General features: G+C 41.0%; 1 protein-coding gene across 6 annotated transcripts in view; it reads right to left on the reverse strand.

Moving 5' to 3' along the window:
• The window catches only part of LOC118235548 (ecto-NOX disulfide-thiol exchanger 2-like), a 176,798-nt gene extending 154,324 nt beyond the window's left edge, over positions 1 to 22,474 (reverse strand). For 2 of the 6 annotated variants that reach the window (XM_035432988.1, XM_035432992.1), the window contains exons 1-2: positions 22,323 to 22,444; positions 6,659 to 6,784 (exon numbers count right to left, since the gene is read on the reverse strand). Coding sequence is in view for 1 of the 6 variants with exons in the window: in XM_035432985.1 (XP_035288876.1) it covers positions 22,323 to 22,436 (114 nt within the window). In the remaining 5 variants the exon portion in view is untranslated. Of the gene's footprint in view, positions 1 to 333; positions 435 to 6,658; positions 6,785 to 22,322 lie in introns of all 6 variants that reach the window. The other 4 variants (XM_035432990.1, XM_035432985.1, XM_035432989.1 and 1 more) reach the window with 4 other exon arrangements.
• Between the last annotated feature and the right edge of the window lie 4,166 nt (positions 22,475 to 26,640).

Raw genomic sequence — 26,640 nt, forward strand, 5'->3', positions numbered from 1 at the left:
AAATGGCAGTTGCGCCCCCACCCCGACCCCCCCGGTCCGAGTTTGTGACAAGTCCGTGCAATTTCAGGTGAAGGTACCAGGCTTGTTTTTAAACACTACACTGCCACCCCAAAGGAAGGTACATGAAAGACTAAAACCCACTGCTTTGTCCCTGTCAACACCTCCACGCAGTGCAGTGAATGTGCTCGTCACGTAACATTAACTCGCCAGCCTTCTCCAAACTCGGTGAAATCCCCCAGTTATAGCACAATGATCCCTCTAATTCCCGTTTCTGTTTTATGTGGGGGGGGGAGAAAGCTCAAAATGCACGCGCGTAATCGGCTTAAAACTCACCTACACGCGTAATTAGAAAAGCAGCAACTCATTCTGCCATTTTCCCCTCTGTGCTTCCATATTCAAATATTGCTCTCCGACACGTTACAAGCGCGGCAGTGCTGGGGAAAACAGGAAAAAAAAATGTTTAGGCCTGTGTTACTTGCAAAGCAGCTAAACTATTAGCAGCGTGTTTTATGCACTTTTCATCGAGTTGCATCAGCAGTAATACCATTTCCCTTAAGCTAACGGATGAATACACAAATGTTCCTTCCTTGCAGCGGCTTTTATTCACAGTATTGGAAGGAAAGAACGAGAACCAAGCTTCTCCGAAAACAGGCCGGCGAAATATGACTTGTTTTAAGATTTCAATCTGCATGTTACGCAAGTTAGGCACCTCATGCATATTGTAGCGCGACACATCCAGATAACACATAATTACAGGAGTATACGGCCACCGTTTACTTATTCATTTATTCATTCATTTGTTCAGTCCATTTGGAGTGCGCTATGTGTTTCTGCTTTGCACATCAATCGAGTGTACACATTATTCAACATGAAGTGGACCGAACCAGACCATATCATAAGGGGCCATATCCGTGGCATCTTGACAAAGGCTGACAATTTTCTCAGTGAAAGTGTGATGGTGGGGCCAGCAACAGCACGGGACGTAGCAGACACCTCGTTTCTCAGTACTGGACCAAAGCACTTTTAGGGGGTCGCTGTGTTGTTTAAATGCCAGTGGAGTAAGGTGGAATAATGACACTGTCCAATCAATTTGGCGGAATCCCCGTGTGACCGGCAGTCGCCGTGCAGGTTTCAGTCCCGTCGGTGTGGGGGCCAGGCTCTCTCTCACTCACCCGATCGCCCCGGAACGAAGGCCAGAAGGTCGCGCTCGCGGCGGTGACGGTCGCTGATCTGAGAGTTAACGGGGCGTGAAATTAATTCCCATCGCACCTTTCGCGCGCCGCGCTAAATTAGGAGCCCCCGCGCTGGGCCAGGCCGGGCCGCCGCTCTGACTGGACGGCCCGCCGCGCGGGTCTGACAGCCTCACGCCGCCGCGCCAGACAGCGGGAGAAAATTGCCCGCGCCGACTTCGAGCCTGCCACCTCCGGCCGCCAAGGACGACCGGCTCGGTCGCGACAATAAAAAGAACAACAAATAAAAGAACAAAATAAAAGGAAAAAAAAACTGCAGGAACCAGTTGTACACAAAGAGTACCGTCAGTTACTTAATTGCGGACTGGGCTGCTGTGAAGCTGCCCTGCTGATGGGTTGGGGAATGGGACCTTGCAGGAGCGAGGTCATAAATGAGATACGTTCTGAGGCTGAACATCACTGGTGCAGTGGTGACCTTTGCTTCATGTGCTGGCACAGGCTCAGCCCCCAGGGTTGTTCGGTTAGCTGCGTTCTGTTAAACGCATGCCCGCCGCCGCTTCCGAATGGTTCTGTGCTATTTCGGACCCATCGGTTCATTTTCCGATAGCCCCGGCCCATGGAGCTAAAGCCACTCAGAAACAATGTCGGCCTCCTTTAATGAGCTGAATGACAGCAGACAACAGAAGGTTCCCTAATCCCGAGCCCCAGCAACAGCTGTGCCATATATACAGGTACGTGTGCATGTGCGAATGTGCAGCAGGGAGGTAAGCTCAGGTACAGAACAGTCACGCGCTGTGCTGTGTGTTGCTTCTGACACCGTTCTGTCTTCCCAAGCCTGCGTGCAGTCAGCCTTATGAGTTCCCACTCAAACTCTGCGTTGCGTCTCGACAATTAATCAGTCTACGCCCGTGATGAGCACAAATGCGCAGACAACACTAAACCGGAAACGCGGCCCGCGTACTGCCAAGCGCAGACGCGGGTTTGACAGCTTTGCTTTCCCGTTGAGCGGGCTTGTACCGAGGTAAAAGCTACAGTCAGGGGAACGCGGAATGGAAGCCCTGACAGGCGACAGTCCACTGGCGCAGAACAAAAACCACTTTACACAGAGTCGGGGCGGAGAGCAGTTCTACGACAGAGCCAGATCAGATTAGCCATTTTTAACCCGGGACCTGCCGCAGTCACTGGAGCATAAACGCATGCAAAGCCATGACAAAGACGCACGCCACAGAAACGAAACAGCGATGCATCGTTCGGTTATGAAAAGCCAATTCGGTACAAATGATGCCGGGAGATCAGATCACTAGTAAGAACAGAAGCATCTACTTTTGTTAGAAGAGACAACATTTCTGTTACATAGCCTGTACCGTGAGTGCTGGATTGTATTTCTCATGAGAGAATGCCATCTCCAGTCTAATCTGAATCACTGCAAGCCTAAATTGAGACGTCCTACAATTAGGGACACCGGTTTATCTAGGGCAGGTGTATTTTTTTTTAAAAACCTGCAATTCGGTCATCCCTCAGCAAGAGGTCGACAGAGCCCACATCAGTTGCCACCAATTAAGCAAAGACCAAGACTGACAGCACTGTTGTCGCATGCTGCTTTAGTGTTTCTTTTCCCCTAAGCAATGGGAAGTAAATCTAAAAAAATGCAATGACATTACATGCGCAAAAAACTGTTCAATAAGTAAGTCATAACAATTAGCTAAATAGTCTCCAGTTCTTGTAGCCTATATTTGGATGGTTGGAACAGACTGCACAATTTGAATGGGGAGATTTGGGTCTGATAAAAGGAATGATATGTGCTGTACCTGGTGGACTAGTTCATGGCGCTCCAGCAGCATTCCTTTCAAAATAAAAGTCCACGACAATTTTGCAATTATTGAGGAGAACAAGTTTAAAAGTTTCTTATACTGGGGGGGGGGGGGGGGGGGGGGGGGGCATGTACAACCACCCCCCACCCCGTCTCCCCTGCTGCCTATGCCGCTGAACACAACGTGTTCTCTCCGTGCATTAAGCAGTAAAGCCTGCAGGGGAGAAGGTGTGCTAAGTGAACATAAGGAATAGCAGCCTGAATAACATGTGGAGTGTGAATAGCACACTCAGAAGTAATAGCAGCAGGAGCAAGAGCGACACAAGAGAAGAGGAAAAACTCTAACTGTTTGACGGGACAAAAATCTAGGGCAGAACCTTTGCAGCTAGACTTCCAGCTGGGGGGGTGGCATGTGACTGATTATTATGGGGATGATGAGGAATTAATCAGGCACCCCAATCATTGCAGAAATTAGGCCACTGGGGGGGGGGGGGGGGGGGGGGGGGGAGGGGGGAGGAGTAGGAGGGATCAATTACATAAAAGATTCCCAAACCAATTTTACAGCAAAAAAAAAAGAAAGATCCCTGCCAGGTCTTCTCAATCTGTGAAAAGAAACTGAATTCTCCATTTTGCCCCCCAAGCTCAGTTGTGAAGCAACGTGTTTGTCTTCCTCCCAGCAGCCCAAGCGTGGAGCGAACCGAGGGAGGCCAATTAGAAGTTGAAGCTCGCCGTCCGCTTGTCAAGATGTAGGGCATCCCGGACATCGACGCTACTTCCAGTCCCGCAGGCGCGACGGCATTTCAGAGTTTAGCTGCGTCGGACCGCGTGCCATTAAAACAAACTGCCGCCGAAGCGCGAGCACGTGCAGCCGCTAGCTAAACAAGAGATGCTTCAGATGAGCGCCACGTCCAGCCCTCCTCTACAGAAGCCGTTCAACACGTTTGTCGGGACCCCGGACTTTCGCTTTTTTTTTTACGGCGAGGAGAAGGGGGCACAGCCGCGCAGGAAAATGAGCCAAGACCGCGAACGGCACGCACCGATGGCGCTAGGTGGCGGAGGTGGCGCTAATGTCATCTTTTCTCATTTCACCCATGCCCTCAGGGGTCGACATATGCCTTTTATAATGGAGAACACCATTGCACATCACAGACAAAGGCAAAACAAAATGAAATAATGGGTGAGATTTGGAGGGGGGGGGGGGGGGTGGAACATTTGCAACCTCCCGTCAACATTTGCATGTAAAGTACTCCACGGCTGCCTGGGGCGATAGAGCACATGGTTTCTAACGAGCTCAGGCTTCACATTACAGCCAGATGTGGGACGAAGGCTGCTGGATTGGCAGTTGCGCCACCGTGATCGTGTCGGGTAAAAAGCGTAGAGCTGTCCCATTTCAAGGCGATGCTTCATTGCCCAAACACTTGGGTCATTAAGCTTAGGTCATTTCTTTTTAGGCTCCTGGATGGAGCATCCAACCAAAGAGCTAGCTCGCCATGCAATGATGTCCCCCTGGCCCAGAGCTGCTTCCCTACCATTGCCAGCTATTGCCGAGAGTCCACCCATGCCCAGGTGGGCCACATGCGTCAGCTGCACACAATGCGCAGTCCCCCAGAGCAACAGCTGCACACCTGCACAGTTCAGGAGGTGGACTGCAGGGAGAAACTGGGCCGGCTGCACTCATTTCAGAGGATGTGCATGCCAGTCTGCTCTCTCCAGAACCCAAGCAAGAAGGGACGGGAAGAGATGGAAATGAATTCCAAATAAAGGGGAAAATGAATAGGCTACATTTTGAAAAATCTTAACTTCAATTGCCCTAAAAAATAAATCCTTACATGGGTTTTACCAAAACAGTGCACTATAGACCTATTTGTTATTCATATTCAAATTTCAACCACAAAGGGGGTTTGCTCATTCCAGTGACTGGACAACAAGGCTCAAATAATACAAAAGGGTCAGTTATCACTATATCTCCATTAAAGAGAGCTGGGCAGACAAACATCATCGCATCATCACCGAGCTCAAGGAGCTTTGTAGCTTACGCCAGAGCCCTTTAAGGGCAAAATCTGGATGAGCAACAAATAAGAGCACACTTTCCTTTTTCTGATATTAGACAAACATTAATATGTGGTATGATGACCCACACATACAACAACACCCTGGTTCACAATACCTTTGTTATGACATTTCCAAGAAAGGAACAGCCCATATACCGTGCTGGGGGGGGGAGAAACACAAGCAATTTCATGTTTTCAAATTAGAAACTGTTCTCTAGCACTAATACACCCTCAGAACCCTGCACAGACCTCAAGATATCCACTCATACCTTTCTGAAAACAGGTACACGACGCTCAATTTTCTGCTTGGAGTGCAGAGTTTTCTTCCTTAAGTCCCAAACGATTTTTTTAAACAGCTTCTGTCATTCAGTCTGTACCAGAGATTTGAATTCTGTGCTTTATATTACAGCTGGGAGTCAAGCGCTTAGCTGCTTAATAGGCATCTGAGCCTGACATTTATTGCGGAGCAACAATTTGCTGACGCCTCAGTGCTCATCCTCAAACAGTGCAAGAATAGAATCACCAGAAGGTTTGCATGCAGACAATACCTATCCATTCCCTCACTATTTCGACTATGTAGGCTACTCACACACGCTATACAGTATATTAGGTTAAATACCCGTTTATACGCACGACAGCTTTCCGTAAGCTCTTCACAGATGCAGTGCGCAGTGTCAGGGCTGGATTGGACAGCTCCACATTTGGATAACGGAAATAGTTAGCAGCAGCGAATTTGGCCTTTGGAGTGTCATCTCACTACATTGTTTTTACACAGCATGCATCGAGATACAACTAATTACAACTTCTTTTGAAAAGCCTTGATTGTGATGGACTTAAATATTATACTGGTGTAGAACTGCAGTAAAAAACAGATATCCACTTAAAAAATTATAAACAAACCTGCAAAACCCTTTGTTTATTAATCATGATTACTCTGTTGATATATGAGAATGAAATGTCAAGAAAAAATGTGTGATATTGAGGCATATGGCCCACCAGTTTCCATACATATCGCACATACAGGGAAGTTGTCATTTACTCATTCCTGTGAGACGACCACACCCACCGCTCAAAAGTGTGTCCTACAGTACCTTGCCTCCAAACGATTTGCAAGTCCATTCCCCAACATTCTGAAAGATGTTACTTTCTGCCCATAAATGCGTTAAGCTTTAATAACACTACTTCCAAAAATATTTGTATCATTTTTTTTCAGCTCATTATTGAGTACATTGTCATTCAGGAGAGTTGTCCTCAAAGACAGTTTATATGCTTTCAATGCAATTTCAATTTCAATTTCACTTTATGGTTCAGAACTATACTTTAATATAAATCATTTAAAGTGTAGTTATGTTTTCCTGTTGTTTGTATTCTTCATTTGTTTTTTCAACAAATAGGCTATTTTGCAAATAATAATGCTGGGGAATCAAGGCAATGCTATTTCTATGGCTTAGGACCAGATCTACTAACACAGGCACAGATTCACATGTAACGCAAAACTGGGTACAATTTGTCAATTTGCAGAAATATGAGGCAGACAATGCTTCACGCTTACAGTATATTCCTGTGTGCCTGCAGGATGCCACAAAAATGCAGAGAAAACCTCTCACCAGTGGAACTTGGTGTTGGTTGCTGCAGAGTTGAAGCGTCTTACCAGCACGTAAAAATGCGCTATGTTCAAGAGTGCGTTCAGGTGGAAGGCGTGGTGGGTGGAACTGATACCCTGGAGGACAGCTCTGAAAGTACAATGATACTGATACTACATACTGTTTAGGACCAACACACATACATTTCTCTGATTTGGCTCTGTACTAGAATTTTAGCTTTGTATTCACACAATTCACATGTGGTTAAAGTGCACACGCTCATCTTTAGTTTAAGGATATTTCATACAATTTGGTTTCACCTTGTAGAAATTACAGCACTTTTTATAAACACTCCCCATTTCAGGGCACTAATGTTTGGGGACATATTAATGTTATGTAAATGAAAGTAGTTGTGTTTAGCAATTTGTCCCAAACATTATGGTGCCCTGAAATAAGAGGGCAATGTATATAAAGTGCTGTAATTTCTACATGGTGAAACCAGTCTATAAAAATACCCTTAAATTAAAGTGCAGTGTCAGCACTTTAACCATATGAGAATTGTTTGATTACAAATCAGGGGGAGCCAAAACAAGAAGAAGAAGAAAAAAAAAGTATTTGTCCCAAACATTATTGAGCTCACTGTACATTTATGGCTTAGCGCAGTTGTTTGCACATACACCTACATTTCAGAGGTGCCCTCTGAAACTACTACAGGACCAGCTACAGACCTGGAAGAGCCAGCCATAATAAATCCCCCAAATCATCCCTCCTAGCCCTGCTGCTGCAGGAGATGCCCAGTCAAAATGAACTACTGAGCATTCGGAATGGAATTTTGAGTCAAGCTGAACCCGCTAATGAACTGGCTGGCATGGCAACAATGACAGCCCTACTTAATACTTATCCTGTCACGGACAGGGAGATGTCGCCCTCACAGTCAGAAAGCAAGACAGAAACCCCTCGGTGCATGGTGAGGCCAAGGTAGCCTTGTATTATTAAGTTTGCCACTTTTCATTTATCATTGTCTGCAAATTTTTTTTTTTTTTTTTTAAATGCAACACCTCACTGCATCAGTATTCATGATGTCACATTACCTATTTACATTATTGGTGTTTTTTTTTTTTTTTTTTTTAAACCATCCTTAGACAATCTTTTTGGATTCTCTTTTTCTCTGATGTCTCTGATGTTGAGCAAGCTACTATTGCAGCCATTGTGTGCACAAAGCAGACACTCTTGTCCCACACGTACAATTCAGTGCGTAACTAACAGGTGATCAAGAGCAATCGGCTACTGATAAATCGTCCATGCCTGCAATTCCCATAATCCCCTCCCATTATTTTGTGCCTCATCTTAGGGACACCCACAAATGCACATGCAATTATGGCAATTCAGAAAAATTCCCATTGTGCCGTCTTAGCAGGTCAGAAAACAAGGTTTTTAAGCCCGCAATTCCATTTTCACTGGTGAAAACCTTTTCTACAGTCATTCAATGCCAGTGCATATTTCTCCCTTGTTCTTAGGCCTATATTTCCGCTTTCAGAACGGAAATATGATGAAAATATATTGAAATAAAATATTTCAATATTTCACCACAATATATGGGCAATTAAAATTCCTGTGCCTCTAAGATATTGTAATGTAGGTTTTTATACGTACATATGCATATACATACACATCTGGGTCGCCATCTGCCATGCCAAAGGAAAAACATGCCTGGATGTATGACTGAAAGCGTTGTGGTTGTCTGCAGATGGTAGACCACAACATGGAATAAACATTGGCAACAAAAACAAAACAAGAGTTTCTCACACCAACTGTACGGCCAGCAGGGAATGAATGAAGCCAACATGACATTTACCTATAAAATTTACACTGTTCTGCAATGTTCTGCGCTGCTTGCAAATTCTGTTTACAGACCGTCGCCACCAAAACCACAAATTGGCCCAGAAGAGAACAGGCGACGCAAAAGCCCAGTGCATAAATATCTGACCGAGTTTATGCGTGACAGAACAAAAGAAACGGCACTAACCCACAACGTAGTCTAGGTGTGATTTGCGGACCTTGCCATCCGTACCTGCAGAAAATTTCATACCTTCACCACTGCTAGACATACAATCACTAAAATAATATTCTATTCATCACTGAGACAAATGTATAAATTAAAGCATGTAAAATTAAGTCTGGTAACGATTCATTCTAAGCAGCCTTTCCAATAGCAGTTAGGCAGCTTTTGAACTCTTGCTGGTCCTGGGCAGCTGGTGCGGGGCTTCAAACTATAGGCCTGGAGTACGAACAATCAGCATGTCTCAGCAGCCCATCAAAAAATCAGTGTTTTAATGGGGGGGGCATTGCAGGGCAAGACTGAGGATTCAGTCCTGGCTGAATAATACCAAGGTGCTATGGGAACCAGTGAAAAACTCTTGTGCACAAAACAGAGACACTCCTCTATCCTAGTCAATCCCACATCACTACACCAAAATGTAGTCTCTGTTAAAGCATTAAAAACATCTTGAATAACCTTGCAGGCTTTAATCTGACAGCTCTTTCGTCCATTTTCGGAACCATTTTCAAACTCCTCATCCCCCCGAATTTCCTGGATAATATGTTTTCAACAAGAAATGTGCATCATTACTCAGATTCATTATGATGATTCACGTTGTCAGACTCATTATGTCCCAATAGCACAGACTCTGAGTAACACAGGATTTAAACACCATTTTGATACTTTCTCTTACTCTTCCTGCATCAATAAGAGATTAAAGGAGCAAAACCATGTGGTTTGTTCTTTCTCACAAAATAGCAGCAAAATCTGTCTAATGCTGCAAACTGATGCCTGCCTGGACCCCTTAATATAAGACGGCAACATCAACACAGATGTCCTGAGGTATGTCAAGGAGGGCCATCTCCTGGGCAAAATCTGACTGCATTAAAAATCTGCCGACTTGTATTCCCAACCAAGCAACTGATGCATTGTCTGAAAAATTTAAATTAAAAATTTGATACAAAATCCAAATATTCCGCTCTGCTGTACAACTGACACCACTGGGATCTTGCAGTGCAAGTGCAACGTTTAAATTAGACAGCGTGGTGTTGTTCAGTTTGGGGGTAACTAGCATGATTGGTGAAATACAAGAGGACGTCAGAGCTACGGAAATCATTTTTGCTTGGGTAAATCTTTCAGCCTCACACCAGCTGAGGGGGTACTCCCCACAACAGCACCCAAATACAGCTGTTAGGCCTAAATAAAATCGAAATGGAGTCCAAGGCCTATTTTTATTATTTTAACTGCTGGAATTTCCCAGTAAAGCGTGTAGCTCTTGGACGACAGAAATATTGTGCAGTACTGCGGATAAAATGCAGCAAGCAGTAAAAACCTGCCTGCAACGGGTATATAGAAGCCTTACCACTCTTACCACTGTGAGCAAGCGTTCTTTCATGCCAACCTTCTCCTTTAAAGTTGTTCCATTTTATAAACCCAAACACCCCTATATTTTTTAATGCAATTCATCTTTCTTACCATGCCACCAGGGGACCACAGATGCTGTTAAATGAGAAATTGAACATTTAAATTTGAACATTTTAATGCTCTTCTGACAGAATAGAAGCAAATCCCTGCAGCAATGTTCCAACATCTAGTATGAAGCCTTCCCAGAAGAGTAGGGGTTGTTATAGAAGCAAAGGGTGGACCAACTCCATATTAATGCCCATAATTTTAGATGAGATGTTGGATGCCAGGTGTCCACATACTTTTGGCCACCTAGTGTATATAGTAACCACATGGCGGGGATTAACAATTTATGCTGATGAAATTGCATTGTTGCTGAAATGATACTGAGGCTCCCCAGCATACAAAAATGCAGGGTTATACAACCAATTGCCCCCATCTCCAGAGAACAAAATTGAATACAGGCCAACGATAGTGTTGGGCTTAAAAGCTTACTTAATGATTCCAGCTGTGTAATCACAAATCTCTAAACTACAGATGGACAACAATTTTAAGAAGATGAATATAATCATTCTTGCCTAACACCAGCTCGCTATACACAGCAGCAAAAGATTCCACAATGGAGAAAACCACTACAGCACGATGAAAGCAAATCAAGCTGGGTGAAATCATCAATTGGGATTTTCTGACTAAAAGCCTAATCATTGCACTGCTTCTGCTTCCGCTTCTCCACAGCATACAGTTAAATGGCATGGGGTCTTTGCATCAACATTCAGTGCCTTAGCACACCTGCGGTATTTCAAAGTGTAGGCACAATTTTTTTCATTACAGATCACACTTTAAACGTTAAATGGCTTTCCAGATATTTCTTCATAAAAGTTTTCAAGCATAAAAAACAGCAATAGGCTATATGATGCATGCATATCTAAATCAGACACGAAGGTGCAGGACAAAATAACAACATCGGTAAAGGTACTGGAATCCGAACAGTGCCTTAGCAGCTCCCAAATAACCAAGAATTTATTTAAAATAAACCATACCATGATGAACATTTCTACCTGCACTGGGTCAGTCATGATCAGCATGGGCCAAACACTGAAAATGTGTAGTACACTTTCTACAGAAATTCACTGCACAAATAGGCTACATACTTAAATGAACAAAACCCTAAAGATACCATAATACAATAGAAATTCAATTGTATAGATTGCATGCCTAGCTGGATGAACGTGTGAAGGATGTACCACTATCATTGCAGTTAGCTACAATTTGGCTAAAATAAGTACCAGCTGTGCTCTACAGAATGTTGTTGGAACACCATTTAATCACAGCCTGGCATCGCTAAAAAGCTTTGGAACCCATAAAACTTATACCATTTAAGATACTGCAGATAATGTCACAAATGTTTATTCCATTAGTAACAGAAATGCGACAGAAATGAAACACACTGATAGCCTTGCCACAGCCTAGCAATCAGAAACTAAACAACTGATGCTTCTTTTCATTTTTTAACAGTCTGGATCACCTCAAAAGTTATCTGCTCTGAAAACAAGATTTTTTAAAAACTTGTAATAGCAGATCACTTCAGACTACAGACAGTCTTTTAGCATTGGCCAGAACCTTCTGCGAATTTTGAGAGCAGATGGCTCAAAATAGACACTAAATTAATTTCCTGTTAAAATAGCCATGTCAGAATAAAATGTGGGAAATGGTTGATTATGAAATAATGCCATTATATTTGAATAGCACTTGAGTAAAGCATTTCATCTAAAAGAATAAAATAGCGCCTTATTATTTCCTGGTCCCTCTTCTTATAATGAGGCTACAAATGGTTTCCTGGCTCTCAACAACCACAGAGCACCTTCAGAAATTATGACAATTTTGGACGGATAATTCAGAATTTACTTTAGGTGAAACTGCAATCTGGCAGGTCTGATTTTATGAGTTTGTGAGTAAACTTTCAAAATTAAAATGCAATCAAGACATGATTTACCGTGAGAGGTTATACAACCCAGCACATCTGCAGGCTGTAGGCCTAGGTGGGAGCATAGGGGTTGATGTATCACATCAGAGACCACATGCAGGCTGTGAACATGGCCGCTAAGATGTGAGAAAAATTACATATTCTACAATACTCGCATTTTAGCTATAACTCACTTGCTACTGACTGTCTTAGGCTTCCAAAATAATTATTTTAATGACTAAATATTTTAGGCTCACATTTTATATTTTCTAATCAGTTTTAACACTTAAACATTACAGGACAAAATTGAAATGGATTAAAAAAATTAAACAATGTGATATTAAAATATCCGTAGTCAGAACTGTAGCATAAACAGGATAGGCACCATTAACCTACAAACTGTAAACAAACAAGACACAGTGAAGAATACCAAGATTTCCATGTTTCCACTCCTGGGCATGCACCATAAACAGTAACCAATGGCCATAATGGAGGGGGCAGAAATGTCACACGGACCTTCACTTGCCTCATGTTCTTCTAAAGGCTGCGAGGAGCTCTGCATGCGTCTAAAGTGCCCGCACTCTCCGACAGTACATTCTGACCCAAAATGCCCCGGGTTCAACGTGTATTTCAACTGCACACATTTCGAGCTGTCACTCGGCACAGCACGCAAGTGTCCAGCCGCTTTTGAAGCTGGACATGTCTGTCATCTGGGCAAGAACGTTTGGCTTTCCTTCGTTAGAGACGGTCCAATCGAACGTCCAACGGAAAGGCTCTCTCTCTATGTCTTTCGATGTAGGCTACATGGTTAGCACACCAATAACAATAAAAAATGACTTCAACGTGTGATATAAAAAAGACTAACATAAGCACATCCAATAAGCCTACTATGCACAGGTGCAAGGATCAAAGGTCACCGGAGCGGAAGAAAAAATAATACAATACAAACACACTGTTTGAAAGTCCTCTGTGATTTATTTATAAACCAGCAATGTTTCAACGTGCAGGCCAACATTAGGATGAAGAATGTGCGGGTCGAAACATCACTGGTTTGTAAATAAATCACTGGGAGAACTGAAACGGCACGTGGATATGTTTTTTTTTTTCCTCCAACATTAGGACTACCACCTAACCAGAGGTAGTATTATGGTGTTTAAAGAGCAATGTATATTACACTCTAAATCCCCCCCCCTTTTTTCATGTCACATGTTGCCCCATCCCAGCACTTTTTGGTAATTTGTATTTGTCCTAATACTGTAGCTTATACTTATGCCTAGTTGGCTTTGCAGAGGTTAGGTCTGAATAGTGTTCACTGTGTGAACTAAACTGTGTTCTTGGCTAGAAATAGCTGTACATAGTAAGTATTGTATCTTACTGAACCTGTGTTTAGTAGTTGTCTATGACCATGAAATGCACCTTTTGTACGTCGCTTTGGATAAAAGTGTCTGCCAAATAAATGTAATGTAATGTAATGCAATGAGCACACAATACAATGAATTCTGAAGTGTACAGAAACATCCACTCAGATCCAACCAATTGCCACAAAACTCACTGGACATCACTTCACCTTGCAGCAGGACAATGACCCCAAAGCAAGCAAGGGTTTTTTCAGAGCCAAGTCATTCACCCGACCCGAATCCAATTGAACGTGTGTTTCACTTGCCGAAGACAAGACTGAAGGCTAAAAGCCCCCAGAGACAAACAGGAACTGAAGATGGCTGCAGTGCAAGCCTGGCAGAGCATCGCCAGGGAAGATACCCAGCATCTGGTGATGTCTACAGGTTACAGACTTCTGGCAGTGATCAAATTGCAGAGGATTTGCAACCAAGTGCTTAATATGATGAATTTAAAGTAGCAAATTTATCAAATTACTTTTGGTCCCAAAAAAATGGAGGGGTCTATGTATAAAAAGGATCGTCATTCCCACAGGGAACACTTCATATGGATGTAAATACCCTCAAATTAAAGCTGAAAGTCTGCAATTTATCCTCATATTCATTTCACACCCAATGTGCCAGAGTACAGAGCCAAGACAACAAAAATCGTGTCACTGTCCAAATACTAGCAGACTGCTACTGTAGTTCAGGGCACTCATTTCACAGCTCCAAGCACGCAATATATATGAAACTGAATAAATGCCAAACAGTCTACCTGGATTTTGTGAAACAAACATTCAGTCTGAGAAAATCTGGCATTTCTCATTTACACATAAGCCTGTAAAAAGTACTTGCGAAAAAGTTAGGCTAAACCCATAAATATTATATTTAATGTCAATCATATAGATAGCATTATGCAACTCACAAGGAGTGAGTATTAAGCCTATATGTGACCATGTAATAGTCATTTAAACAAACTGGTGTTTTTTTGTGCACTGTTCATGGAGAGCACGGCATTTCTTCTAAAACATTCAGGTCTAATTCAGGCCATCCAAACTGATGGCAATTAGCCTAATATTCTTCCATTTTGACAAACATCTGTCTGAATGGTTCCATTGTTTCCTGACTATGAATATAAAAATATTCCACATCAGACAGAATATGGTCCAGTAATTACAGTTCATTTCAGAAAAAGATTAATCTGAGCTCTGGAGTGATTGCTTCTCCAAAACACTACGGGACTGTGCGAGTCTTTAACATCATAAAATAATCGCCGCTGTTGATTATATGCAAAAATTCATTCATTAATTCAAAAAGGCAGCATTTTTCACCACCTCTGTGCTTAAGGACCCACAAGAAAAAGCCTCCCCTTTGTGTTGCTAGGATACCAATCACCCCAGTCATTCTGTGGTGTGCACTTACCTGCCCATCCAGCAAGACGGACACAAATGTGAGCGAGCAGACAGACAGACAGACAGACAGACCAGCCACAAATGCAAGTACAATGAATATGTCAAGCTGAAAACAGGTTCAAGTGAGGAAATAAGATGATGTCCAACTGCATGATGTTAAAATTATGCTACAACTACTGCACAACCCATTAAAAATGTGTTTCTGTGAATGGACACTGAAGACATAGGCTATCACATGCTACCGATGGCCCTCACACCAGTATTACATTTATCACTAAAAGTAAAACTGGCTCTCAGATTAAAAAGTAGCCTAGTTCAAACAACGGCAGTGAATTACCCGGAGGGGGATTCAGGCCTAGCCTATGTGCTGAGGACTACTTATTTATGACAAGAAATAAAAAGCAACTCCATTTTTGCACCGGTGGTGTCACAGCTCAGAAGCAAAGCAACTTTGTAAACAGAGGTGAAAACTTATAGGGTCATTCAATCTACAAAAATCACATAGCACAGCTTATTATTCAATCATACATTTCAAGAGGCGATTTCTTTCCCCTGTAATGATGTGAGGAAAGGGAACTTGGCTTGGAGCTCAGAGGGTTTTGGGGGTTTGATTCTTAGATGGGGTACTGTTCTTGTACCCTTGAGAAAGGTACTTATCCAGAATTTCTCAGTAAAATATCCAACAGTATAAATGGACTGAAAATCTGAAGGAACTGGAATGGGAAATTTGCAGGGACTGGAATCTCCTCAAATACATATATGAACATTGTTCCCCTCATATAGAACTACACTCTGTGTGTTCCTAATTCTTTAGCTTCTTGCTCAGCCCAATTAAATTTTTTTTTTTTTCCATTTCACATGCAAGCCTACAGAACTGAAAACCAGACGTTTGCCAAAACATTCGGTTTCCCATTAGGATAAAACATTGTTTCTCCAAAAAGCAATACACCTACACTTGGAGTCACATGATAAAGCAAAGACAAAGGCAAAACATTAGAGTTAAAATTCCTATTTGCATGAATTTTTAAATTAAAGACTGAATATTAGAACAACAAAACTTTCAGAAAAACGTAATTTAGCAAATGTTGCTTCTGTTGTAGCAATGAAGTGGTTTTAAGAACATGGGTAACAGTCTTAAGCCCCCCCCAATTAAGTTCAATTTGCAGCCTCTTGGAATCAGTGAGCAGATTTCTCACTGTGATTTTTTTTTAAAAAGAAGAAACTAGAAGGGAAATAAGAAATACAGTGCAGTGCAATGTTGTAGTTGGTCTAGAAATAAGAAATGAATGTTATGAGTATCACGTAAAATAGCCTATATTGTTAACATCTTTAGGTTATTGGCTGAAACTGTTGCCATCATAAAGGATCGGACCATCACTTACAGGAAACTCAATTTTGGGTAAAAGAAAGAGAGAGTTCATTTTCAGGTTTATATTGATTTGTTTTTTTTTTAAATGTTACAATGGTAAACCAATGGTAAAAGATACAAATGTCTATAGTATAAACTAAATCTATAGTATAATCTGATCTCCTCAAGAATTACTACAGTTTTAGATAAAAGGCCTTAAATAGTGGCCTATATAAATGTGAATTCCGTCTTCCTTTTGATGGATTTTTAGGCCATCTGTTAAATGTCAGCTTGGGGAAAAAGTTCAGACCATGTGAAGATTGCTTGTAGTTTTTTTTTTTTTTTTTTGCGAAATCGAGGAAGTTTGATTGTAAAATGAGGCATAAAAACTAGCTTTGAAATATGAAATCGCATTTGACAAATCCAAACAATAAAAGAGTGCTGTTGTGAGAGGTTCTAATGCGGTTAACACTGATCTCACTGATATTAAAGAAACAAATGGCCCTGTGCAACAGGTGAAGCAACTCTCTGCAAACAAGGGCAGCAGTGGTCTGGTCATTTTAAAACTAGGCTTAATTGTGTCTCGTTATGTCTCTACCCAATATAATGTAGACTCAAACTTTTAATTAATGATGGCTACAAGTCACACTAAGAGTTGAGGTCCCACAATATACAATGCATTAATTGTTGAAAGATAAGAAAAATATTCATTTAAATTAAGCAGGTGACAAAAGTTCCACTTCAACCCTCACGGACGGGCAACAAGAATAGTGGTAAGATTCAGGCAAATTCTTCCCAAAAAAGCATGTGCTCACTTGCATACTGCACACAAACTGTTTGCACATGTTCCTCACAAATAGCTAATATCAGCCATAGCTATCCCCTTGTGGCTAAAAAGGACAGAAGAGAAAACAATCGCACATTTAGGCTAACTTTGGATCTGAAGCGAGGGACTTAAAATTGCAAAAGTACTTTGGGACTGAAAAAAGGTTATATTGCAGTGTATCCTGAATGGTACTGCCACACTGCCTACATATAGAGAGCATGTCCCTCAAAGTCTAGCTTTCCTCAGAGCTCTATGTTCAAGCAGATAAGGTAGGCTTTTGCTCCTTCTGACACTGCAAGAAAGAGTTTTATGAGGACTATGATGAGTAAGCTGTAAGATAAGGGGATTTGTTCTGCTTAATAATTCAGGATGACATGCTTTTTGCAAACCAGCAAGGTACTGATATTGACAAGTGGCTAAATCACTTGACATGCTTAAGTTAGACAACCATGTGTGCAAACAAAGCAGCTTGCTTTGAATTCAATTATGCACACGTCAGGTTTTGGAAAGCAGATATACAGGTGGCAGGAATCATGCATTTTGAGCCAAATTGCTGGCAAATTTCCATACCCTCCCTGTGAAACAGGCCAAACACAAGATAAATAAATGAAGACAAATTACATAGAGCAAAATCTCAGTTTAGTGGCCAGGGTCTAAGTAAACATGAGACCTGGTCACATGCATCGCAAGGTCATTGCGAAGGAAAAGAGTGGGTTCTATGACAAGGCCCAGTTGATTTTAGACAACAAAAAAAGCCTATAATAAACACATATAGACGACAATACAGACCCTATGAACAGTAAAGATAATTTTGTCAAATTTGAGTCAAGCAATGGAATGAAAAATTGCGCAAAGTTAATATATTGCAAACACATAATGCACTGTTGGGCAATGCCAAGGAATACAGCAGAAATATGCACAGTTCATAACTGATAAACATGCATAATATGAGATGAGTAACTAAATGCTGTTATATGCAGTATAGCAGTAATATGCTTAATTTGACAGCTTAATATGTGATGCAACCTCAATCTGAGGGCAAGCATTTTACTCACACTCATGGACAATTACCAACAGGAGCACATTATGTCTTTGAAAAGCTAATTGTCAAATAACCAAGATAACGACAACGAGCAAGCTATTATTGTTTTCAATGGGAATAAAGTGTCACTGCAAGCAGGTAAAACAAGTTCTTGCATCCAAATTACAATGCAGGCAAGCCTTTACCTACTGTAGAGCAATGGAGCTTCCCCCATCCCACTTAAAACTTGATGGCTAATTCTTTAAAAAAACAAATAAATAAAAGTTGCTGAAAAAACTTGTTCCAATTTATTATCGTGTCCTGTAACCCTTCTGTCAGGTGACTTGAGAGGAGCGACTGGGCTTAGATACAACACTACCACTCCCACCCCCCCGCCCAACTGTAAGACTAGTGGGAGAAAAAAGCCAAAAAAATGACTGTAATTTAGCAGGCAAGCTCATCATCTTCAATCATTAAAAATGAATGTGCCCTCATTTCCACTTAGCAAGGCAAAGCTGTGTGCCGAAGAACCCCAGAAAAAAAAAAAAACAAGTCAAATTAATTGCGGTGGGGCAGGATATATTTGATATGTTTCCAGCTTCTACCTAAAGATTTAGTCAACGATTAAGATGCTAAGCATTCATACGGTCAGCCATGTCAAATTTTCCCATATGAGCTCATTGAACAATGTCAATTTGTGTGAAACCATACAGAATGCTGAGAGGGGAGCATCCCCTAAACCATAATTGAATTTAAAACTTTCAAATCGGAAAAGTCTTGGGACTGCAAACCACTCGGTGGACAGACACATTTCATAATCCTGTGTAATTGGTATACAGCAGAGTTTTCCAGCTTTGCTCGTGGCCTAGAATCACTCAAGAAGCTCAGGAAATCAGGAAAATTTGAGCCGGAAGGCAAGACAATTGGGCTGCATATGGCATCTGTCCATGTATTGAAAATGTGCCAGTGGGCCTGGTTTTACCCACCATTCTTATGTTATAAAATGAAAGACCTGGTAAAGAAATAGTAGGATTGTCTTAAAAAGAAGGCAGCACAAGTCTTAGGCAACTCTTCCATGGGAATTTGCAAGAATGTTACTGCTTTACCCTTCTCCACCTTGTTAAGCAGTCTTGAAATTGCAGTAAATTGTATCAGGCCCCTGCATGCAATGTAGGCTACTACACGAAGCATTTCATCTCTGTGGCGGCCCATTGCTTAACACCACTGCTGGATAATCTGATAGCAATACGAGTGAGAAGATGTTATAATGCCTTTTCATCCTTTGAAGTCTGAGAATTAAATTGATCCCAGGGGGCTGGTGGTGATAAGTGCGTACCCTCAGTTGAAAAGGCAGTCAAGGACAGGCAATGCTATACCAAGTATGAAATGGAACAAATCGTCGCTCATCTGCAGCTAGCTGCATTAGTAAGGCTAACGCTTTCACTTACCCTCGCCCACACCACTCTCACTTACTTTACGCCAATTAATTGTACTTTCTGGATTTATCGGAAAAAATTGCACTTGCTTTTCCAAGTGGTTTAAGGAATTTAACCCAAACAACATCTTAAATTGTTTGAGGATAATCCTATTTTAAATGGAAAGACCTCCAAAAGACACAGCAGCAAAAAAATACTTTCAGAAAACAACAGCATTGTGCAAATACTTGTACAAGGTAAGATCCTAGCAAACATTTCATCAGCTCAGCGATTGACAAACCTTCAGTCTCTGCAAAAACCCAAGCCAGTGATTTACTCAAATTTTGTTTAAAGGGGGAATAAGAAACTGAGATAGTCTCCTTTTTTTGTCCTTGAAGACAAGTTGAGCATTGTAATTTTATCCTATCCTCTCCAAACTTTAGTCACATAAAAAGCTAACCATCTAATTTTCCCAAAAACCTCTTGAAAGAGGAAAAGAAAAATGCTCTTTGCACCCCCCCCCCCCCCCCCCCCCCCCCCCCCCGACACACCTTCCCATCAATCCCATGTATGCACGTTTAAGCAGTTGCTTGAGTACCCCAATGTTCTACATACAAAGCAAAAGCACTATACTGACATTGGCAGAGAAGAAGGCCTACACTTTTGTTCCATCAATCCCCAAAGCCAGGCTTGTCACTTAAACACCGCTCTTCTTTAGTCACTGGGAAGTTGTGACTGGACCTGTCACCTGGGGAAAATTACCAGTCTCCGTTTAAGGGTGAGAAAGGTCTATGTGAAAGATTCTGCCAGGGGAAAATTATATTTCTCCAAAGTGATGATGAAACGAATGTTAAATCGTCAAGAGTACACATCAATGTCAATGCAAAACAAAAAGGCTTTTCAGGGGGGAAGTCACACAAGCCTTTTGATTCCAAGCCAGCCGGAACTAGACTAAAGAGCAATCTAATAAAATATGCCGAGGCAATACAAGTACAATTACAAGTCTGACAAATGCAAAGCTTTCTTATTTTACTGCTGTGGAGTCCAGACCTAAATATCAAAATGATGAAAATGGCTAAAACCAGAAAACGTTCGAGACTGCAGCACACATAGGCCTACGTGAACTTCATAATTTAATGTGGCACATTAACTGGGACACTTCATAATAAATCTCCATTGCTTTATCATTGCAACATGTCATATAAATGTGTCAATGTGGTCAGTTTTATTACAGTGGTGAGACTTCATTATGGTCCATACATCGCCTGTTCCTCGTATGGCATGCACATACCACGTCAGATCATGTCATGTCTTGTCCCACCGTCATTCTCAGTCTGTGAGAATAAAGAAGCATCACGGAATGGGTTCTCCTACAAAAAATTAGGATTTTGTGGTATTTGTCAAAGCCAGGGCCCATTTCTAAAAAAATATATTCATTAGTTTAATCTACAATCGTGGAAAATATGACGTGTTTATCCACATTTTATTTGACCTTCATTTACATTTCAGAGCTTCTTATACACACCGGAAATTTGTATTTACAACTTTGCTCAAGTCTGAAAGCTGGAGTATTTCAAAAGATTAGACTGCGTAACAGTTAACGTTAGCAGTTGGTTTACGAGATAGCCGACATTAGCTTGTAACCGATGACAAAATAGTATACAACATAAGTGTGGCAACAGGACTAGTTTGGTAACTCTCACGTTATCTTTATAACAAACAGTTGGCCAGTACAGGACTTTGACAGAATGTGAACTGGCTATGCTGAAAGGGAACAAATAAAAAGAATTATAAACGTTGCTACCATATTGTTAAGCTTACGCGGCATCAAGCCAGTTAGCCAGCCTGAACTCTAGGTTGTCTGTACTCGTACAGCTTGCGACACAACTGTCTAAACTGCGCTTTGGAGGCAATTCCATAAGTACCAAGCTTAGCTACGTATCCCAGCATACCGAGAGGAACGTGAGCTACAGCGAGCAAGCTATGGGCATGGGGCTGAGCGTTTTTAGCTAGCTTAAATGTAAAAGGATACATTTTTATTTGAAAGCATAATATATATGATATAATTATATATAGATATAATTATTTTTGAAAACTTGCTATGTTATTTATCGGTAATAGACTGGGAATGTAGATCGCTGTAGTTCAGCAAGTTCGTATCCGCAAACCGTTATGTCAGGGACTCAACTTTAAACGTATCGTTAGAAGTGGTAACGAAACATTGTCTTAAGATAAACGACGATAGAGCGATGGAAGTGTAAGGCAAGGTTAAGCAAACCATTTCCAATTGTTTTGTGACTCGCGTGCGCAGTTGTTTTCTCGCATCTTCCTACTTATTTGCTTCCGATTGTCAACGAACGTTATGATACCAACGTTACAGTATAAACATGCATATTTCGACATAGCCCATGCTCTGTTTGCTGCAAAACCTTCCAAAGAAGAATTATTTGATCTCGTTAGGTAGCTACGCGATGTCGAGCTATCTAGGTAGCTACGCGATGTCGAGCTATCTAGCTAGATAGCTAGCGAAGTCTCAAATCTCAGGGACTGAGTTAAACCAGAAAGACTTTGACATGGCTTAATTAGCTAGCTAGATATGATGAAATTTGGATAACCAGTTTATTGGCCACCATGAACTAGTTAGCTTCAGCAAATAAGTTATTTGCTATCAATTTAACTAACTGGATAGTCATACCAGCTCAACTACAGTCTACTTCTAGCTGGCTAACTCGATAGCTAGTCAGCTAGCTACATAATAATGGGCTGCGCATAAACGTGCGCTTTCGTCAGCAAGGCAGGAAGCGAATGTAGCACCAAACTGGATAGCTTATGTTGCACATTTGGTCCAGTTCCTACTGAAACAGTATCTTTTTCCAGCTACTTACTTTTTCTGGACTTAACGTCTCGGCCAGGAGTCCGTTTGTTACATATACTTCAATCTTGTATCTCCTCTTCTTGGTTACAAACCATGAAGATGACAAATAGCAAGCAGCCAACATTCACTTCTATAATGATGAGGTAGTATTTCTATGGTCAAGTGGAGTTGGACTCAGAACTATGGGAAATTGGAGGGCATTTTTAAACAAACGTGTCTTGTTGTTCTTGGATAGCTGACAGCGCCACCCAACGGCAAAACGTATAACTGCATATGTGTCTTTTTGCGAGCACCGTTTTGAACAGGTCGAATAATGGCAAAAACGTACGTTCAGAATCTGCCCAACCCAATGAGCGGCTGCTTAGGGCCCCGCGACCGCCTGAAAAAATATTGATCACTTCAAAGTTTCTGAAGGCAGTGGACACTGTACATTTCTATTGCCCTCTACCATTGTCTTTTTCCATCAAGCGGTTTCTATTCAACCATAATGAACATTTTCCTTCACTTTCAGTAACTTTGCTTAAATAGGCCAAACATTTCCATCATTTAATATTTGCATTTATGAAACCTGTATTACAGAACAACATATTTCAAAGGTAGATGCAACGCATTCTTCGTGTTTGGTTTATTATGTAGTAAATCAAGACTGACATCAGCAGAAATAGGCTACAGATGGTAGATCTCAAATGGAAATACAGTATTGGCATATCTTTTTACAACAATAGACAAATTAATAGTTTCATCTACATTTGCCTTTTTATCAGCTCGCGTAGTAGATTGATTTATCGGTAATCAATCGATCAAACTTTATTAGTAAGCGCATTTCATCCAGCATATGGAGTTCGGTGTGCTTTAAGGCATAGCAATGTCAAAAGGCAACAGAAAAGAGAAAAATAAATATACATAGAATAATCAAATACATAGATACAAATATAAAAACAAAAACAGAGGCTATGCACTCGAGCCCATTGGGACTGAGACGCAGTAATTAAAAATGTATTTCAAATGAAATAATGACAAGCTAGTCCGGATCGAGGCTGAGATCGACGTTTCGGGTTAGTGCTTCTTGCTGCCCTTATGTAATGGCTTTGAAAAGACAATTGCACGGTGGTAGTTTTTCCAGTGAATAAAGTTTTTTTTTTTATTTTTATTTTTTTATTGTATCCGGACACGGCGTAAGCATGGTAAAAGTAAACAGGAAAACAATTATCCCAACTGCAGTGGGATAATTTTTTTTTTTTTGTCAAACGTTCTTAATGTAATGATGGTCGCAGAAAATCCAGAGGATCAATTACTTCAACAATATCCAACTAGAGCAGCAATGCACTCTGTCTCTGACAATGATAAACCAAATCCAAAATCCAAATACAATTGTAAATCAAATCTACTCAGGCAAATTAGATATAAAAGTTACTTTTTCTGGGTTGTTTCATGGATTAATCAACACATTATCCACTGGCTGCCACAGCTGCTGCATATGAACAAGATATGAACATTTTTGTGGAATACAGTTGTATCAAAAAACATTCCCACAAATTGTTCCACAATGAGGCATATGCATACAAATTATTTTAACATGAACAAAGACAAATGCAATGACTAAACCAATAATTCAAATAAATATAGAACACAGAATGTTCTGTCACCTTTCATTGTGCTTTGGAACTTTTATGTTAGTAAAGAATACTTCACAATCACTTTGGAAGTATGAGGCAACTAGATAATTAACCACCTGTTAGCAGCTATAAAAATATGCTTCTTCATCTTTTTGCTGTGTCCAGTCTGACACCTTCCATTGGGCAGTTAGCCTTTGAAAAATGATCCCTCAGTCACACATAGCGTTCCTGGAGAAGGCTGCATTCTCCAACCCAGTAAGATGAGTTCAAGTTTCACTTCGTAAATGGTCCCAGTTAAAAGATCTAGAGATTTTATGTCTGAAAGGAAAAAGTGATTGTTTACATAAGAATTTATTTAATCTATAGAAAGTTTTATTTTTGTTTCTATTGGTGCAGCCATCATTTATTTTTCTGTTTTCAGTCATTTGTTACAGCAGCATATACTGTAAGGTTTTATGAACTCCATGCAGTGTGGAATGGGAGCTTTATTTGAAAGTGTGAGTTGTATGGACATCATAAAGCAATCTTTGCAGTGTTGAGGAGGAATTCCAGCAGTGTGCAATATGTGACTTAACTGAAACAAAGCCTGGCTGACTTGGGCAGTTGGTAGAGGATGAGTAAGTGACATTAGATGATTAGTATTTGTGGACAACTGCCAATCAATCAATCAATCAATCAAATTTTATTTATATAGCATATTTCACAGCAATTGTCATGATACTCTTCACAGACAACTCTGGCCTAAACACCTACAGGAGCAAGCCTAAAGCAGCAGTGGCAAGGAAAAACCCCCTGTGGCAGTGGGAAGAAACCTTGGAAGGAACCAGGCTCAAGGGGGAAACTCATCCTCCTCTGGTCGGCTCAGGGTGTAGATTTATTTGCCATTTCTCATTTCCCTTTTCTTGTACATTGTGTCAGCAATGTAAATATTTTAACATTATGATAGTGTCTTTATTTTGGAATTATGCACCTCTCTACCACCTCCCATGGCCATGCATGTCCCAGAACTGAACAGCAAGACCCCTGTTCCAGGATACAGTATCTCTTGCTATGCTTGCTTGCTTGAGTTCCACCAGATTGTTTTGGCTCATTAATGGCAGGAGCTGCAAGATGGATTGGGCTGATTCCCATCTCAAACAGAACCCAATTACTCAATACATGTACACCTTCAGAGGTACAGCATACAGCTTTGCACATTAGTGTGTTTACAGATCACAATCAACAACAGCACTTATTGACTTGTTACTACAGTAATTTGACAGGTTTGTTTATCTTACTGAAGCTACCATTAGAACTGTGTTGGTAATGTACAACTCAGATAAGATTTCAAGGCCCCCAAAATACAACTCCTAATTTTAGTTTAAAAGACCACAATAAAAAAAAGTTTAAAAGCAAATACTGTAAATTAGCTGATGACTTCCAAATCAAGCAAGCACACACCATAATTTATTACCATTTATCGTCTGATAATGAAAATAAATGTTTCAATCAAGGTGACCTTTTCAAGATTCAGTCTTCCATTAAATAATGTTGTCTAAATGCAGTGGGAGATAACAAATTATCTGAATCATAATGTTTTGTAGGTTAATATGAGAGCTAGTCTTTGAAATATAATGTCAAACTAATATCAAAGCACTATGTCTAACATGTAGAATACCCACAAATCAAATGTGTGACATGAGTGGAAGGAAGTTTATTTAACTCTATATAAATTTTCAACAATCAACATCACCTTGAGAGAATATCTAAAGGCATTGTCATTTTGGATGGAATTTACTTTGCATGATGAAATATTTCACACGTATGGCATAAAATACCACAATTACATTTGTGGTAAATGTTTGTTGTCATTTTTCACTGTTATGAAGATTCTATAGTATATTAATTAATTTAAAAAATGCCGCATGGCATACGAAGTCTGACATAGAAGTATTTGGGTGAAATCGCTGAAGGGTGCATGCATGTATCATTCCATGTCCAATCAGCAGTGTCAGACTTTATGTGATTTAACAAGATTAGCTCAAACCAAAGGAGGATACATCATGGATACTGAGTGGCTGTCAAAGGCAGCAATTGACCACTGAGACTACAACTCCCAACAGCAATAATAAATCTCATCAGATGCCACTGACACAAACAATTTCAAGTAATGCAGCTCTACCATAACCAGTATCATTTGAAGGAGTACCCCATTGCAGCAAAGTCTGCTAGGCCAGGTTAAAGTGGAAGCAATACAACGTCCTCCCACGTCCCTGCCTGTTAACTGAACACTAAAACTGCCTGATTTCAGTGTGGCAAATATATTTTAGAAAGTCCTTTACCATTCTTCAATCCAATAACAAAAGACATTCACCTGTTCAATTAATTTTAAGTGTGCAATAGAAAGGGGTTTTGTACTTAATTGCATCCAGTAGGCCGAAAAGCCCTCCTCTGTGCACAACGGCAAGAGATGTAATCGGATGGAAATCAACACAAATATGAACACTGTCTGTCATTATCAAGCAATGTGCAGGGTGAGGTAACACAGTTACCCAGGGATAGGGGAGAATGCCTGTTGGAATAAAGTGGAAATTGGTTCATTGTTGCCTGCTTGGCAAAACGTAACACTGAGATGTCACTCCTGAGATTAATGGGAGACTGGGCTTGTGTCTGTGAGATTCTAGGTTTGAATCTTAGGTAGGGCATTGCCATGATAACCTTTAACAAAGTACC

This window comes from Anguilla anguilla, chromosome 9 (assembly GCF_013347855.1).
Source record: "Anguilla anguilla isolate fAngAng1 chromosome 9, fAngAng1.pri, whole genome shotgun sequence".
Taxonomy (NCBI): Eukaryota; Metazoa; Chordata; class Actinopteri; order Anguilliformes; family Anguillidae; genus Anguilla; species Anguilla anguilla.